This window comes from Podarcis raffonei, chromosome 8, assembly GCF_027172205.1.
Source record: "Podarcis raffonei isolate rPodRaf1 chromosome 8, rPodRaf1.pri, whole genome shotgun sequence".
Lineage (NCBI taxonomy): Eukaryota > Metazoa > Chordata > Lepidosauria > Squamata > Lacertidae > Podarcis > Podarcis raffonei.
In genome coordinates this window covers 58845809-58861626 of record NC_070609.1, presented here as the reverse complement: position 1 = coordinate 58861626, position 15818 = coordinate 58845809, and the positions used below count along the sequence as shown (strand labels likewise).

General features: G+C 40.1%; 1 protein-coding gene across 7 annotated transcripts in view; it reads left to right on the top strand.

The window, feature by feature from the left end:
• PHKB (phosphorylase kinase regulatory subunit beta) overlaps positions 1 to 15818 on the top strand; it is a 142291-nt gene that overhangs the window by 42795 nt on the left and 83678 nt on the right. For all 7 annotated transcript variants that reach the window (XM_053400230.1, XM_053400233.1, XM_053400232.1 and 4 more), the window contains 3 exons: positions 5126 to 5233; positions 8332 to 8412; positions 13702 to 13817. In XM_053400230.1, the coding sequence (XP_053256205.1) occupies positions 5126 to 5233; positions 8332 to 8412; positions 13702 to 13817 (305 nt within the window). The remainder of the gene's footprint in view (positions 1 to 5125; positions 5234 to 8331; positions 8413 to 13701; positions 13818 to 15818) is intronic.

The window sequence follows — 15818 nt, the reverse complement described above, 5'->3', positions numbered from 1 at the left end:
TAACATTAATTCCCTAAAGTTCAGTCTTTCAGATATTTCCCTCACGCAGAAGCTTCTTCGCAATCACTGCAAGGGGTCTTCTGCATGCAGCGTATCTGCCTTACCGCTGAGCTATGGCCATTTGCCAAATAAAGCAGCCTGGGCAGATAATTGCCTCCAACCTTCCCTGTGGGGCTGAAGCTGGGCCTCCACAGTCTTACAACTAGCCTTAACCTGCTGTCTAGATGCCATCATTCAAGTGGATTTTGTTTGAACATTCCAGCTAGGGAAATGGATGCACTCCTGACCTGGGTAATATCTTGCAGACTGGGTGTTCATAGAAATATCATGTTCAGTCTTTGAGATACCTATGCATGCAGCTAACCTGAGAATACTCTGCCAAGAAAAGAATGCATTAAAATGATAACAAATAGGAAAGTGAATGTATTCATTAGTTGATGGCAGAGCTATTTAACAAGCCTATAATTTGTCTACCCAGGCTTGACATTGCACATCATTATCAAGAAAGATCTTTTCAAATGTTATGCTACAGTAGAACTAATTTCATTCCAGAGTACAAAGAGGTAACCAGTTGTGCTAATGGTGGCAGTCATTTACAGCATGGCAGTGTAAAAATCCAACTCATCTCGCCATATCTGATGAATTTTGAAGGAGTAATCTAATATACCAATAGTTACACCATGGCCTATATTTTCATTTTATGTATGTGAGCAATGTCAATATCTTGAGATTGAAGATGCCTGCAATAAGCTTCACTTAATCATAAATGGAATAGCACAAGTGAACTGAGTTTGCAGTCCTGTGTTTTCTCTAATTTTAGCTTTTAAGCTTTTGGTAAGCATAAGCTAAACTCTTTCTGTAAGCTGTTATTTGATGGTGCACAGTGCCATGCTGAAGATAGCAATTCCAAAGCAAATAGGAATAACAAAAATGCATGGATAGCTATTAAGTAAATAGTAGATATACAGGTTATCTATCACATTTTATATATAATCTCTCCAAGGAGCTCAAGGCAACATATTTGAGGGTTTATCCAATTTTATCCATATCCTTTTGTGGGATAGGTCATAGGTGTGATTTTTTTTAACCCCACCTACCCTGTTATTACACGGGTGGCACTGTGGTCTAAACCACAGAGCCTTGCCGATCGGAAGGTCGGAGGTTCGAATCCCTGCAACACGGTGAGCTCCCGTTGTTCGGTCCCAGGAGGCAGTGGAAGACAGGAGTGCCTGGCATGCTCTGGTCCATGGGGTCACGAAGAGTCGGACACGACTAAACGACTAAACAACAACATTCAGAACAAAACAGGCCATACTAGACTAGATGGATCTGGACCTTTCCTCCTCCTCCTCCTCCTCCTCCTCCTCCTCTTCTTCTTCTTCTTCATCATTTATTTACAGCATGAGTGCTCTAGCAAATACCCAAGGTGTATCTCAATGGACCTGATTTAAGGCAGCATACTGCTAAACCATTTTCTCTGTACTTTTGAGCCCGAACCTCACTCAGATCCACTTCTGATTATTAGGTATATGTTTCTTCTTCTTGAACATGAGAGTTGGAAATCCTCATTAAAAAGTGTAAGGATAATTCTAACAGGCTGGGACCCTTAGGCCAATAGTGTGCCTGCTTACTTAGAAATTAGTCCCACTGAATTTAATGCAACTTGCCTAGTGTACATAATATTGTAATCTTAGTGGTGTGTGTGTTTGCACATGTGCGCACACACAAACCAGCACATTTTCTGGCATCTGTCCAAAACTTGTTAAATGCTTTTCTTCATTTTATACCAAGAATGTGGAAGCTGTGGCTCTCCAGTCGTCATTGGCGTACAAATCCCATCAGCCCTGCCAACATGGCCAATATGCTGGGATGGTGGGCATTGTAGTATACGAACATCTGGAGGTCCATGGATTCCTCATTCCTGCTTTATACTAATCCTGTAATATTTATGTTAATCCCCAAATAGCATGCCTCCCTAATCATTAAAGGTTATCAATTTTGCCTTTTTACCTAGTATTTTTAAATTGGTTGTCTGTTAACAGCTTCAGAGTTTAAGGACCTTGATACTGTTTCCTTCATTGTTTCTTTTTCTAAATAATTTTTTATACCTTTGTACTTAGTATTCCCTCTGCATAATGGTTGTCTTGAAATTTTTAAGCTCTGATCTCATGTGTATTAGAGGGAGATACAAATGATAGAGCACTGAAATATTATTTGAGGCCCATATTGCTTTGCTAAACTGATACAATCTTTACATGTTGAGATGTCTTTGGTATGAAAAAAAGATCAATGTTGATCTCAGAACTGAAGCTGCCAAGAGCATTTTCTGGAACTGGAGAATAAGCAGCTCTCTGTTGCACTTCCAATGCATTGTTTTGAGTATGCAGGCCTTTGTGTTAAATATATTTGCAAAGAGAACTTAGTAACTGCTGAAAGAGCCTTGTCCCCAGTGGAGGTTAGAAAAACTAAAATGTCTTTTGTAAGGTAGAGTGGCATCATTCTGAGGAGGAGTTGTGTCCTAAGCGGTGGTGACTTAATTAGTCAATTATTTCTATATAATCTTGTATCGTATTTGTTTTATTATTGTTAGCCTCTTGGAGCACGATTTGTTGGAAAGGCAAGATTCAAATTTGACAAATAAATATATAGAATCATGGAATTGTAGAGTTCGAAGGGTCCCCAAGGGTCATCTAGGCCAATACTCTGCCAATGCAGGAATCTCAACTAAAGTATCCATGATAGATGGCCATCCAACCTCTGCTTGAAAACCTCCAAGGAAGGAGGGTCTACTGCCTTCCGAAGGAGTCCATTCCACTTTCGAATAGCTTTTACCACCAGAAAGTTCTTCCTGATGTTTGGTCAGAATCTCCTTTCTTGTAATTTGAATCCATTGGTTTGGGTCCTACCCTCTGGAGCAGAATATTTGAAGATGGATATTATATCTCCTCTCCATCTCCTCTGATCCAGACTTTAACATACCCTGCTCCCTCAACCATTCCTCATAATACTTGTACTTCTGCCAAATTACTTAAGGCACAGCTTATAATTTATAATTATGACAGAATCCAAGAGACATGACCCTGATCAAATATAAAGAAGTTGTTGGTTTGTTTGGAGCTTTTTTAAAAAATGTAATGTTGTTTACATTGATGTGGGCAGTACTGAAACATACTTTTTTTAGTATAGTATCTATCTTATCTACCATCTATCTATATCTATCTATCTGTCTATCTATACGTACATATCTTATTTGAGGAGTGAGGGATGGGTCACCTTTTGAAAGCTGTTTCTGGTTAGTAATCTAAGATGCAGATAGTCCAACAAAGCGGAAATAAACCTTTGAAGGCTCTTTGTGATGTATTATGGCTGCTACTGCCTTTTGGTGGAGTGGCAACACAGCACATTCTTGATCGCTCTGTGCTTTTGCTGAAGTTGCTGTTGGATACTGCTTTTACATTTCTATTGTAAGCCACCTTGCGTAATTGTTAGTTGGAGTGTACACACTGAAAATAAAGAAACTCATATAAATAATAAATGATACAAAAGGTGTTGATTGGGAAGATGAAATTCTTTTGGAATGCCAAATTTTGCAGAAGATTTTTTTTTTTTAATCTGCAAAAAGGGGGCAAATTGCCCATTGACAACCAAGCACACTCATTGGGTATGTAATGCTGACTGGAGGAAATGGAAAACTGGGGAATGGAACATTAATGGAATCTCCTGGAAAAGGGCAAGATTTCATAGAATCCTCAGAAGGAGCACTCCACACTGCTACATTTTTATTTTAGTTTTTTGCAGATATTACGTGCTTTGTATAATTTACAAATATCAGTATTGTTTACAGGGGTATACTTTTGTTGACTTTAAAAAAATGATGGTGGTTGACCTCATTTGGTCATGTCAGCCTTTTTCTGTTGATTGCATATGCCCAGGATTTATTACTTTCCATGTGCCAGTTCAAGTAAGTTAGAATTGTCTGTGGTTAAACAATAATAAAGATGGATGGATTCATAGAAGAGATTAGTGTAGTTCCTGATTGTGATGATAAAGCATTTGTGTCAGTTGTCTAGTGAAGATAGCTACCTTTCTTAGGGTAGCAAAATTACTCATTTTCATCACCTGCACCAAAGATCAATGAGATGAACCACTCAGTTAATTAAATATCTTATGTTCTCTATACACTTTCTATGTGGGGAGGAAAAAAACCACAGGCTAGGTTCCAGGCCAGTGTTTCCCAACCGGGGACCATATGGCCCCCTGGGGGCCCCCAGGATATTCCGTGGGGGCCACAGCTGAAAAATGTGTAAATGGGGGACCATAGCACGAGGCTAGAGGGGCACAGAGGGAATTGAGAAGTGATTGCGGGGGGGGGGGGAATAATTAAAAAAATAATCCTGAGCAATCCAGAGAAGGCCTTGGGCTTCCATGACCCCTTCCTTCCCCACTCACGTTGGGAGTCGGGAAGAGTCTAGACTGCTAGGTTTAAAAGGACTTCTCACATTGAAATCGCCACAGGGTATATTGGTTTTGCCACTCAGCTCGCTCTCCTTCAAAAAGGGGAACGGTGGAAAGACAGGGGAATCTGACCTGCTTCTGATCTCTCTGTAGTGAGAATTCTAGTGGGACGATATAAAAATAGCTGGAAGGAAAGACCCCAAAATGAAATCAGTGGTTTTCGCCAAAGTAATAATAATAATAATAATAATAATAATAATAATAATAATAATAATAATAATAATAATATAATGCCACATTTTCCATTGCCATCTGGAAATTGCATAGAAAAGGAAGGCTTTCCAGTCCATTGATGTGATAGGCCATTCTGGACCCTTAACAATCATGTGGAAGAAAGCTTGTGTTTGGAGATGGATCCTGCCACCTTTGCTGTCTGGCTCTTATTCATAAGACTGGTAAGAATATGGGTTTTACCGCTCCAGTAGGTGATCTTTAGAATTAGCTTTATATTTAGAATATAGTGTTTTACATTGCATAATGGGGTTTTTGTTTGATAAAAAAAGTTAATCCAACAATTATAATCTTCAGTGCCTTGTGATACTTTCATGATAGAAACATAATAATCTGTATATTTATTTAGGAGTATCATCTCTGTTTTCTCTCTCTAAAGGTTCAACAATATAAGCAAGATCCTAAGCCATCCAAATGCCTCCATTCTGTTTTCAGTGCCCACACAGGTGATGAAGTCTTGTCCCACAAGGAATATGGACATCTTCAGGTATGAAATTAAATTCTTAAATATACTTCAGGGACTGAGTGGCTTTGAGTATTGTTCCTTTCCCCTGCTGCTCAGTTAAAGACCAGAGTTCTTTAAAGATGTGCCAAACTCTGGAGCTTGGCAAATTGATTTTCCCGCTTTAACATACCAATAAAAGCAAGCTGTTTGTAGCCCAACTCTCTGCTGTATATCTTATTGAATAAAATAGCACTACAATGGCCAAAAGTTGCTTTCTTTGAAGCAACACAAGCTGTTGTCAGCAAGTAATTTCAGTATATATATATATTAAAAAAACCATTTGTATTATAAATAAAATTTGAGAACATCTGATGCTGTATGCTGTAATTTTGTACATGTTTTAGCTTCACTTACTAGGAAACAGCTTAATTAATAAGAAGGACTTAATGCACTCTGATACTACTTTTTCATTTAATTTTTAGCTTTGGTTTTCATAGTTCACATTTCTGTGATTTACAAATGCAGTTTCCTTCCTGCTTTTGTCATGTTTGCTTATGGTCAGAAATTTATTTGTCCAGCCAATGGAAATTAGAGTTTCTCCTGGATAATTGCCATGAGGAAATTTTCACTAGAATGGCTACTTTTGCCTTGGCTGCAAGCTTCTTCAAAATTACTTTGACTCACAGTATTGCAGATTGTAATCATTATGTTTGCTGCTGAGCCTAGTTTGGCATTGAGCTGTTGATACATTGTAGGCTTTCTTTTATGTGGATTTCTTCGTTTACTGCCTGATGTGTTTTATTGTGTTATTTTTAGTATTCTACTTTATCATTTGTCATGGCCAGTAGCTGAAACAAAGGAACTGAACTGAATGTTGCAGATACCTTCAACCAGCCTTCTCACATCGAACTTAGTCATCACCATTTATTGGCATTGTTTGTCTACCTTTTTTGATGTACTTCTTAGATTTTTTGATGTACTTCTTAGGAATAGTCATGTTGTTGCAAGAACAGCAGAGCTAAGACCACTTTTCAGAAAATGGTCCAGCTGCCGTTTTCAAACCCGTGGCTGGCATCTAAATTAGAGACCTACTCCAGGGGAACCAGAGTCTTGCACATCTCTAGTGGAAATTTGGACTTACTTCTTTGTGGCATGCCAATCTTGTGCTCAAAGTGCTTGTGAGATTTCCTTCAGCTTCAAAATTAGTTTCAAAGGGGGGCTTTCAAGGAATCATGAGTCCAAATACCCCTTAGGCATGGGCAGCCTGGGGACACCTTCAGACCACACATTTAAAAGCACTGTGACACCATTTTAAGCAGTCACATTGGCTTCCCCCAAAGGATTCTGGGAGTTGTAGTCTGTTAAAGGTGAGGAGAGTTGTTGTGATACCCCTATTTCCTTCTCAGAGCAACAGTTCCCAGTGTTCTCTGTGCAAAGGGATTGATTGGTAAACTACTCTGAGAATCGTAGTTTTGTTTTGAAGAGAGGGGTCTCCTAACTACTCTCAGCACCCTTAAACTACAGCTCCCAAGGATTATTTGGGATAAACCATGGACTGCTTAAAGTGGCATAGTGCTTTAAATATATGGCATGAATGTGGCCATAATCATAAAGATTTTTGGATGTAACCTGTGGTGAGCATAAAACAGTGATTCCTGTGACTGGTTAGTCAGAATATATATCATCACCTTTAGAATAACTACTGGCATTTTATCTGGCATTTACAACCTGGTGCCCTCCAGATGTTTTGGGTTTCAATTCCCATCAGCCCTAGTCAGCACAGTTGGTTTCAGCCTTTGCATCTTTTTATGGCTTAGAACTGGGTGCTTAAAGAGGCATGCACCTGTATAAACCAGATTGTTATGGTTTCAGACACTCTCCTCCTGGTACCCCCATCAAGGTGAAGTGGTTGGAAAATGGCGAAAGGGCCTTTTTGGTAGTAGCATCCTCAATGCCCTACCCAAGGCTGCTTGCGTGGTGCCTCCTCTCATGATTTTTCGGCACCAGACCATAATCTGCTTAGTTGTTGTTGCTGTTTCAAACTTTCTATTTTAACGGCAGTTGCTCTTTTTATTCCTGCCATTTTATTAGCGATGTTTGTTTGTAATTAATTGCTTGTTCTTCATTTTATTGTTATTAACTGCCAGGAAAGGAGGGTTACAATTCTTTAAAAAATAAATAAATTGAAACTATTCTGTTATCTCCAAATGGAAGGTGCATGAATAAGCAACATGTAATCTTAGCTGCTGTGAAATGATTGTATTTTGTGTGCATTCATTTCTCTGATAATTGGCTTCTTCCCCCCCCCCCCCACGATGCAATATCTTGGCAGTGCTACGGCAGTTGATGCTGATATCTAATAGATAATTATGTTAACAGAAGAAAACAACTCATTTTTCGTAAATATAATTTAAACTCTATTAATCAAATGCGGAAGAGTTGATTGAGACTAATATTTCCCTCTGCAGGAGGCTGCATGAATGTTTTGTTTACAAGGTGGGAGATGGGGATATACTGCCTGATGTAGTAATATCCTCCACTGTATGTCTTTTCTTTTTGCTTTGTCATCTGCACTGTCATTTGCATCTACTAGAAGCATTTTGACATGAATGGCACTGAAATAAATCCCTGCTTGTTTAAAACAGAAGACCAAAAAACAGCTAGCTAGCTAGCTAGATTAATTTCACAACTTAATTTGCTTAATTTCACAACTTCCAACTGCAGGTAAAAGTTTTTTTTTACCTTCTAAAACAGATGCTGTGTGGATTCCGCTGTAAGCAACATTGTGTGTGTGTACGTCTCCTGATGCCCCAAGTGTGCTTTAATATTCCCATGGGCCATACTTCAACAGATGATAGTTAATTACAGGAGCAAGCCAACAGCTCTTAGCTTACATACCCCTTCATGTACAGGACATGCATTAATTCTCCATCTGTTCCTGTTCTTTCTGCTCACTCTAACAGTTTCACTTTAGCCACCTCCGTTTTTTTTGTTTTTTGTTTTTTGACAACTTTGCTGCAGGACTTCTAATTCAAGTGGGAGCACAAACTCAACATGAGATATAATAGGTGATTCTTTTTTGCTTTGAGGGTCATTTCTTTTACTGTCTGACCATTCTTGTCCTTTTTTCCTTTTAACAGATAAATGCTGTGTCGTTGTTCCTCCTCTACCTAGTTGAGATGATATCATCTGGTTTGCAGATTATCTACAATACAGATGAGGTATGAATTCACCAACCCCAGGAATCATTAGAACATGTTGAAGGTATTCTTACAGTCTTCATAAAATCACCCTATGGGGTAGGTTAAGCTGATAGAAAGGGGAATGTACCAAAGTCACCAAGTGTGTTCTATGGTTCCCCAAGTTTTGCTAGTCCTAGCCTAATGCTTTAGACACTAACTACACCAGGTTAGTCTGTCTTCCATACAACTTAGTTAAGAGATGTTCTGTGGATTGCATCTGGATTGTTTTAAATCTAAGGTTTCACCCACAAGGTTGCTTTTAAAATATCATATGTGGTGACCCATAACTTTTCCTTTTACTTATATATTTAATTTCTATACCGCCCTTCATCCAAGGACCACTGGGCAGTTTACAATATAAAAACACAAAAACACACCCCATAGTAACAAACAAACAAAATATCCCCCCACCCCCCAGTTTAAAATGCCATAGATTGCTTAATTAGCCAAAGGCCTGGGAGAAGAGGAATGCTTTTGCCTGGCACCTAAAGATATGTAACAAAGGCGCCAGGCAAGCTTCCCTGGGGAGTGCATTCAATAAGTGGAGAGCCATCACAGAAAAGGCTCTTTCTCGTGTTTGCTATCCTCCAAGCCTCTCATGGAGGATGCATGTGAAGAAGGGCTTTAGATGATTGCTGTAGGGTGCAGGTCAGTTCATATGAGGAGAGACAGTCCTTGAGGTTTTGTGGTCCTGCGCCGTTTAAGGTTTCATCGGTCAAAACCAGCACTTTGAATTGGGCCGGGAAACTAATCAGCAGCCAGTAGGACCAAGATTGGTGTTATATGCTCAAACCGTCTTGCCCCGATGAGCAACCTGGCCACTGCATTCTGCACCAGCTGAAGTTTCTGAACTGTCTTCGGAGGCAGTCCCATGTATAATATATTGCAGTAATCTAACCTAAACATCTTGTTGCAATTTTAGAATATTCTAGCGGCAGAGATTGCTCTGTTCGACATTCAGTCTTAGTAGTGTTGGCTTTGTATATGGAAACTGTGGTTCAAATCCATGTTCAGCTATGAAGCTCCAGGATGGGGAAACCTGTAACCTTCCAGATTTGGTGGGCTACAACTCACTTTCTTTCTGACCATTGGCCATGCTGTCATAGGCCAATGGGAGTTATGACAGGCTTCCTATTCTCAATTTATCACTATTCTCAGTTTATCCTGCCTCATAGGGTTGTTGTGAGAACAAAAATGTAACCCTGTGGAAGCTACCCTCTTTGAACTGTTTGAAGAGGGGATGGGAAACAAATGTGAAACAAATCTGTCTTCTCTCCAAAATTCATGGTGCTGTCATGGAAATAAAGGATAGGTTGGTAGAACTTCAAACTGTCATTTAAATGTGACTTTTTCCTTTCATACCATTTTCATTCATCATCCTTCAGCTGCTTCTAAAGCCCATATAGATTGATTTGGATAATCAGTGCCTTTCAAAATAATATAAAAGCCTTAATCTCAGCAGCAATAGTGGGTTTTTTTTTAGTGGTATTACAAGTTGTGCATTAAAACATTGCATTCTTTTATGGAATTTACTTTGTTGGTTTTGTGTGTGTACATGTATGTGTATCAGGGATTACCACTAATAACGAATAATGCCCTTATTGTTGTGCTAGGAGCTGTACATATTCAAAATGCATACAAAATGTCCATGCAAGTCCTTGTTAATGAGTCACAACAGATTTCACAGTCCCCACCATTTCTTTTTATGGATAGATTCAGAAATGGCCCTTTGAATGCTGGTTTTTTTAATGTGGTTTTAGTCTTAACAAAGTTAGAATTTTGACAGTCTGTTTCAATCAAATCTGAATCTCGCGGTCACAATGTGTAATTCAATCTTCCATTTACAACTGCGGGTTGCAGCATTTTATTCTGGACTGATTTCCTGATTGAAATTGCACGCAAAGCTGATATTCAGCCTGTATAATGGGTTTCCAAACATGATCCATGTGTGCACCCAAAGCAGAGGAGAGGTGCATAGAGCTTCTTTGTGTGAGCAAATGTGGTGATAGCTGATGTAGGCGCCTTTCCCTCAAAGATCAGGAAGCATGCCCATACCATTTTGAGGTCCTGTCTCTTTGCTTGTTTTTTTTTAGGTGTGGCAGCCATTTTGCATTGTGCCATGCCCCCACAGCAGCCATTTTGTAGCTGGCACTCATGGCACTTTCTCAAAATTTGAGATGTGGCCTGCATCTCAAATAGTATTTAAACAGTGTGTTCAGAGTGTCTCTCCTGAGTTACGTACAGTGGTTGGTGAGATTTGCTAGGTGAGAACTGCTAGTGACCACTGCATGGTGTGATAAGAGTGGAGAAAGGGATTTCCACCCTGATCTGTTGATGGTGTTGATGGGGTGCTCCATCTAACTCAGTGCTGAGTACTCAGCTGAGTTGCCCCTCTTGATGCCAGTAGCCTGCACTCAGACCGTTAGCTACACATCAGTACCCCCACCATCACCTCCACCAGTTCTGGAAGGTAAGGTTTAGGATTCCCCATCCTATCTTTGTCAGGATATAGCGACTGCCAGAAATTTCACCTAGCCAATCGCCTGACTGGACACAGCTGATTAACCTCATTAATCTTTACAACTATCCTGGCATTTACAGATAGGGGACTGAGTGGTAGTGGCCTGCCTACAGCCATCTGATAGGTTCACTACTAGGCTGAGGTTTGAACCCAAGATTGACTGGTTCACAGCTCGCACTCTTATCCATTACACTACACCAAATCGCCTCTTCATGTGATGAAAATTGATCCGGCTGTGCAAGGCGGTAATAAGACTCTGTTGCCCAGCTGGATGTTATACACTTTGAATTTGCTCCTAGCTCTGAACTGCTTTTGACTTCCTTTGAATTGGCCCCTTTTCTGTATAGCTGAGTCTATTTTAATGCTTGAAGACTTCTTTGGGACCTCTTCCCCCTCTCGTCTTCCTTTATTTCACATTTAGACAATTCACTTGTGCAGGATGTTACGCCTATTGAATGCAGTGAAGCAATTCATTATTACTCCTTTTTCCCTCGGAGGTAAATGAGCTGCCTCTGGTAGTAGATGAAAATGCTGAGCAAGTTTGAATGGTTGGGTAAATTTAATGGGGTTTGTTTCCCAGCATAGAACAGCAGTATTTTGTTAAATCCTTACAAACGGGAGGGGGGGGGACTTATTTCCAGTTTTATTATTTAAGCAACAGATGTATACAATGTACCATACCTGGTTAAGTATCCATGAACCTGGTCTATAGCCTAATATCATTTCAGGACTCCATATATGAAATGGCATGTATATGTTTAAAATAAAAAATGAGTATTCATAAACTATGGCTTAGCAACTGAGCGGGGGGGGGGAGACTTGTGGAAGGAGACATTTGGGTCCCCTTTGCCTCCTGGAAAGCTTCTCAGGGCACTCTTCTGAACAGAATGTTTTGTGACTCAGATGGCTCCTGGAGGGAATCACCTATATTGGGAACCATGAGTGAGCAGAGTGTTCATGAGACTCTCACAACACACTGGAGAGTCTTTTAGGAGGTCTGCAAGAGAGGGGGAGGAGGGGTCAGTCCCATTCCACAAGATTCATTCTGTTCTGGAATTCCAGAGCTTCATCTTGAATTATTTGTACACTGAAATTTCTAGAGAAACAAAACTTCTCATTTCAATTCAGTTTGTTTGTAAATGTGCAGTATTTACAATAAATAAACTTAAGTTGGTCCAAAGTCAGGAGCTGCAGTGGTTGGTTATTAACTTTAATAAAAAGTGGGCAAGATGGCCATACTGAAGTGGCTAAAGGTTGGATGATACCAGTATAATTTACAAATGCCTTTCAACCTTTCCTTTATTTCCATCTAAGTGCCCAAGTTCACTAACCTAGGAGGAAAAATAACAATTTTGTATGTGTTAGGCTCTGTGTAGTTTTCTTGCAGGATTAACAAGATGCAGACAGATGGCCGGTGGTTGCAAAGCTGTCAGCTAGGAAGTGTCTGCTCTGTGTGGGGCTCCTGGACAAGATTAGACCGTTCAGTAGAATCTCTGTTTCTATAGGCCCCCGAACAGCCAGAAACATGTTTACAAGATATTTATATGCCAGGGTTGTTTAAAAGCAGCAACCACTAGGCAAGACAACTGTCACTCGTTTGTTAGTTAATGGTACCAGAAGAGGCAGAAAGAAGGAAGACAGGAGAATAGCCTCAGCAGCGAAAAATATTGATTTATTTAGGCACCTCTCTACTGCCCAATCAGTTGCGTCCTCTGGGTGCTTTATAGAAATTAAGCAGTGTTATAGCAGTTGCAGCTGTGTATCTTTCTCCTCCTCTGCTGGCAACAATGCAGAAGAGGAGAGAAAGAGTTGGCAGTTGCCATAGCACAGACTGCTGCTGACCAATCAACTCAACACAGTACCGAGTTATATGTCCCTATAGCCAGGGTGGGGAACCTTTGACCTGTAGCCAGATTTGGCCCAGCAGATGTCCCATATTGGTCCATGAAGCCTTTCCCCCAAAACCATGCCCACTCTTCCCACAGGTACCATCATAGGCAGGTACCAACATGGCTACATGGGAAGAATCAGGAGCTTAAAGAGCGCTCTCAATTTGTTAGAGCATGGCATGCTTCTAGCACTGATCAGCTGATGGGTAGTGGGTGGTGGGAGCAAGCCTTATTCCAATAGCACAGAGCAATTTGCTCTGAAACCACTGTAAAACTGACCCCCCCCTTTTAACTGGTGTGCCAATGCAAACTGCTTTGTGCTACCGAGCCCTGCAGAAATTAGGCTTAAGCTCATACCCCTTCAGCTGATGGACGGTGAATTCTAGCCCACTGAATTGGTCGCGCAGCCAGGTTCCCCATGGCGAACTCAGTCTTGCAGCCAACCCCTGCAGAAATCAGACCTGAACTCACTGACCATAAGCTGAGCTCAAGAATGCCGGAAAGCACTTTCCGAGCCCTGTGCTCAGTACTTGCCAAGTGTCAAGCATGGGTCTGGCAAAACCCCTTGTGCTACAGCTTCCAAATGTTGCACAAGGGACTTTGACAGGTGGGCGGGACAACCTACCTCTCAGTCATCTAACATCATCATGACATTACTCTCAGGGGTGGTGGCAGATAATGATACAGACAACAAGAGCCAAAAATGTCCCCCACTCCTGCCCTATATGCTGAATCAGAAAGTAAGAGCAACAGAGACATCTGAAAATTTTGTAGCATCCAACTATGGAAGAAATATTGGCGTATTTCAGGTTTTTCTTTTTTCTCCTTCATCTCCTTTCTGTTTTCTTTTTCTCTTAGGTGACCTTCATACAAAACCTTGTATTTTGTGTGGAAAGGGCATATCGTGTGCCCGACTTTGGTGTGTGGGAAAGAGGAAGCAAATACAACAACGGCAGTACTGAACTGCACTCCAGGTATGGTGTGGGCAAGTCCTTCTGTTTCCAGTCTGTGCCGCTTTTGCATGTATTGATCTGTAAAACCATTTTGTTCCATTTCCACATTAATCTACATTAAAAAAAAACAACACCCACATGAAAATTGTTATTTAAATATGTATGTTAAAACATACCTTCTCTCCAAAGCCACATTGCCAAATGAATTTTCTCTCCAAAACTGCAATGGAACATTTGGAAATGTGAAATCAGGTTGATAGTTAAGTTCTGATTCATGCATTAGCCTGGAAGGTACAGATGAGGTCAGTTCATATCAGGTTTCTTAATATTGGAGCCCTAATTCAAGATGAAAAGAAAATGATTTTGCTTTTCCTTTCAGATGGGGTATCTGTAAGTGAATTTAGCAAATGGTTCAAAACTATGGTTCCTACAATATTTACTAAAGTATTGTATTTGTAGAATATTAATATGATAAAGCAGAAGATGGCAGCTTTTTAAGACCAAACATCCTAAAAAAACCCACTGGTGAAGAATAAAGTGATCAAAAGCAACAAATAAACACTACAAATAATAATAATAAAAACTTAATAGGGATTCCACCAGGTATGCTTGCCTGGAGAATGAATCCCCCTAAGAGGACTTTACAGCTGAAAAGGTCTAATTTTGGATTATCCTAGCCTAACCTCCATTGGCACAAGGACCCATAGAAGGGCTTCTGATACCTAGGCAAATTTGTATGGAATGAGGCAGTCCTTGGGGTGTTCTGACCCTAAGCTGTTCAGGGCTTGGAACAGTTCAGCCAGTACCTTGATTTGTGTTCAGAGGTATTGAGAGCCCATGCAGTTGTCTCAGGACTGGTGGGATTTGTCCTACATGCCCAGTACCAGGTAGTAACTGCTATATTCTATTCTAATGGTAGATTCTGGTCTGTCTTCAGGGGCAGTCCCACATGCACTGCATTGCAGTAGTCCAAATGGTACAATTTTAAAGCTGCTTCGGTAGTGTTAGGGAAAGCCATTATATTTCTGATCAACCTGGATACTGTAAAACAATCCTTATATTTGTCAGTCTTACGGTTAATGAAACATGACTTGAATCAATTCACATGACTGTATAGAAAATGTACTCTGGCTGTAGTGTAAATGAAATCACTTAGATTGCCAGACATGAATAGCTAATGTACATTTCTATTCTCAGTTTGATTTGAGTGCAAAGTTTTGTGTTTTCTTGATACAGCCTAGGAGCATATCCTACATCCTACCGGATTAATAACACTGAAAACTGAAAATTGTTCCTTTTCCTCCCCCATGCGATAAAGCGAGCCTTCTAAAGCCACTTCACTTCCTAAGCAATGATCATCTTAAGGACCAAGTGGCAGGCTCCCCTTGTTTTAAATATAACTCTGACTATCAGAACATACTAGGTCTGATATTATTCTGGGAGTGTTCAGACAAATACACCTTATGGTTCATGTAGCCAGATCATTACTGACTCCAGGATAATGTTAAAGCTTCCGTGGTCTGACTGCTTCTGTGTTTAAGAGTGCCAATATTCTTTGTAGTTGTGCTCTTTTTATTACCCATACCCTCTTGAAATAAAATTCTGAAATTATATGTTACCTCTGTTTGTGCTCCATTACCAGTGAAGTCAGTAGAACTGTGGCCTTTTAGATGACAACTGTAATAATTTTCCCGGGAAAATGGCTTACAAATACTGTAGACTAAAAGAGAAGTCACAATGACAATAGTTATATACAAAATTTGCTGTATTGGCTCAGTGCGTTTATTTCAGTATGCAGTAACATTAAGGGAGTCAGGTGGACGCTTGTGTCTGCAATTTTATGTATTTGTAAGTTCTCCTTGTAATAAAAATGAGATACTTGTAACAATTTTAGATGTTTCCTTTTGCTGTTTTAGTACACATTAAAATATATATTGGTAACTTAACTCAAGAAGCCGAGCTATTTCAATAGACCTTAAACTACTTTTTTTTTTTTTTAGTGTCAGACTTTAGTCCTTGATC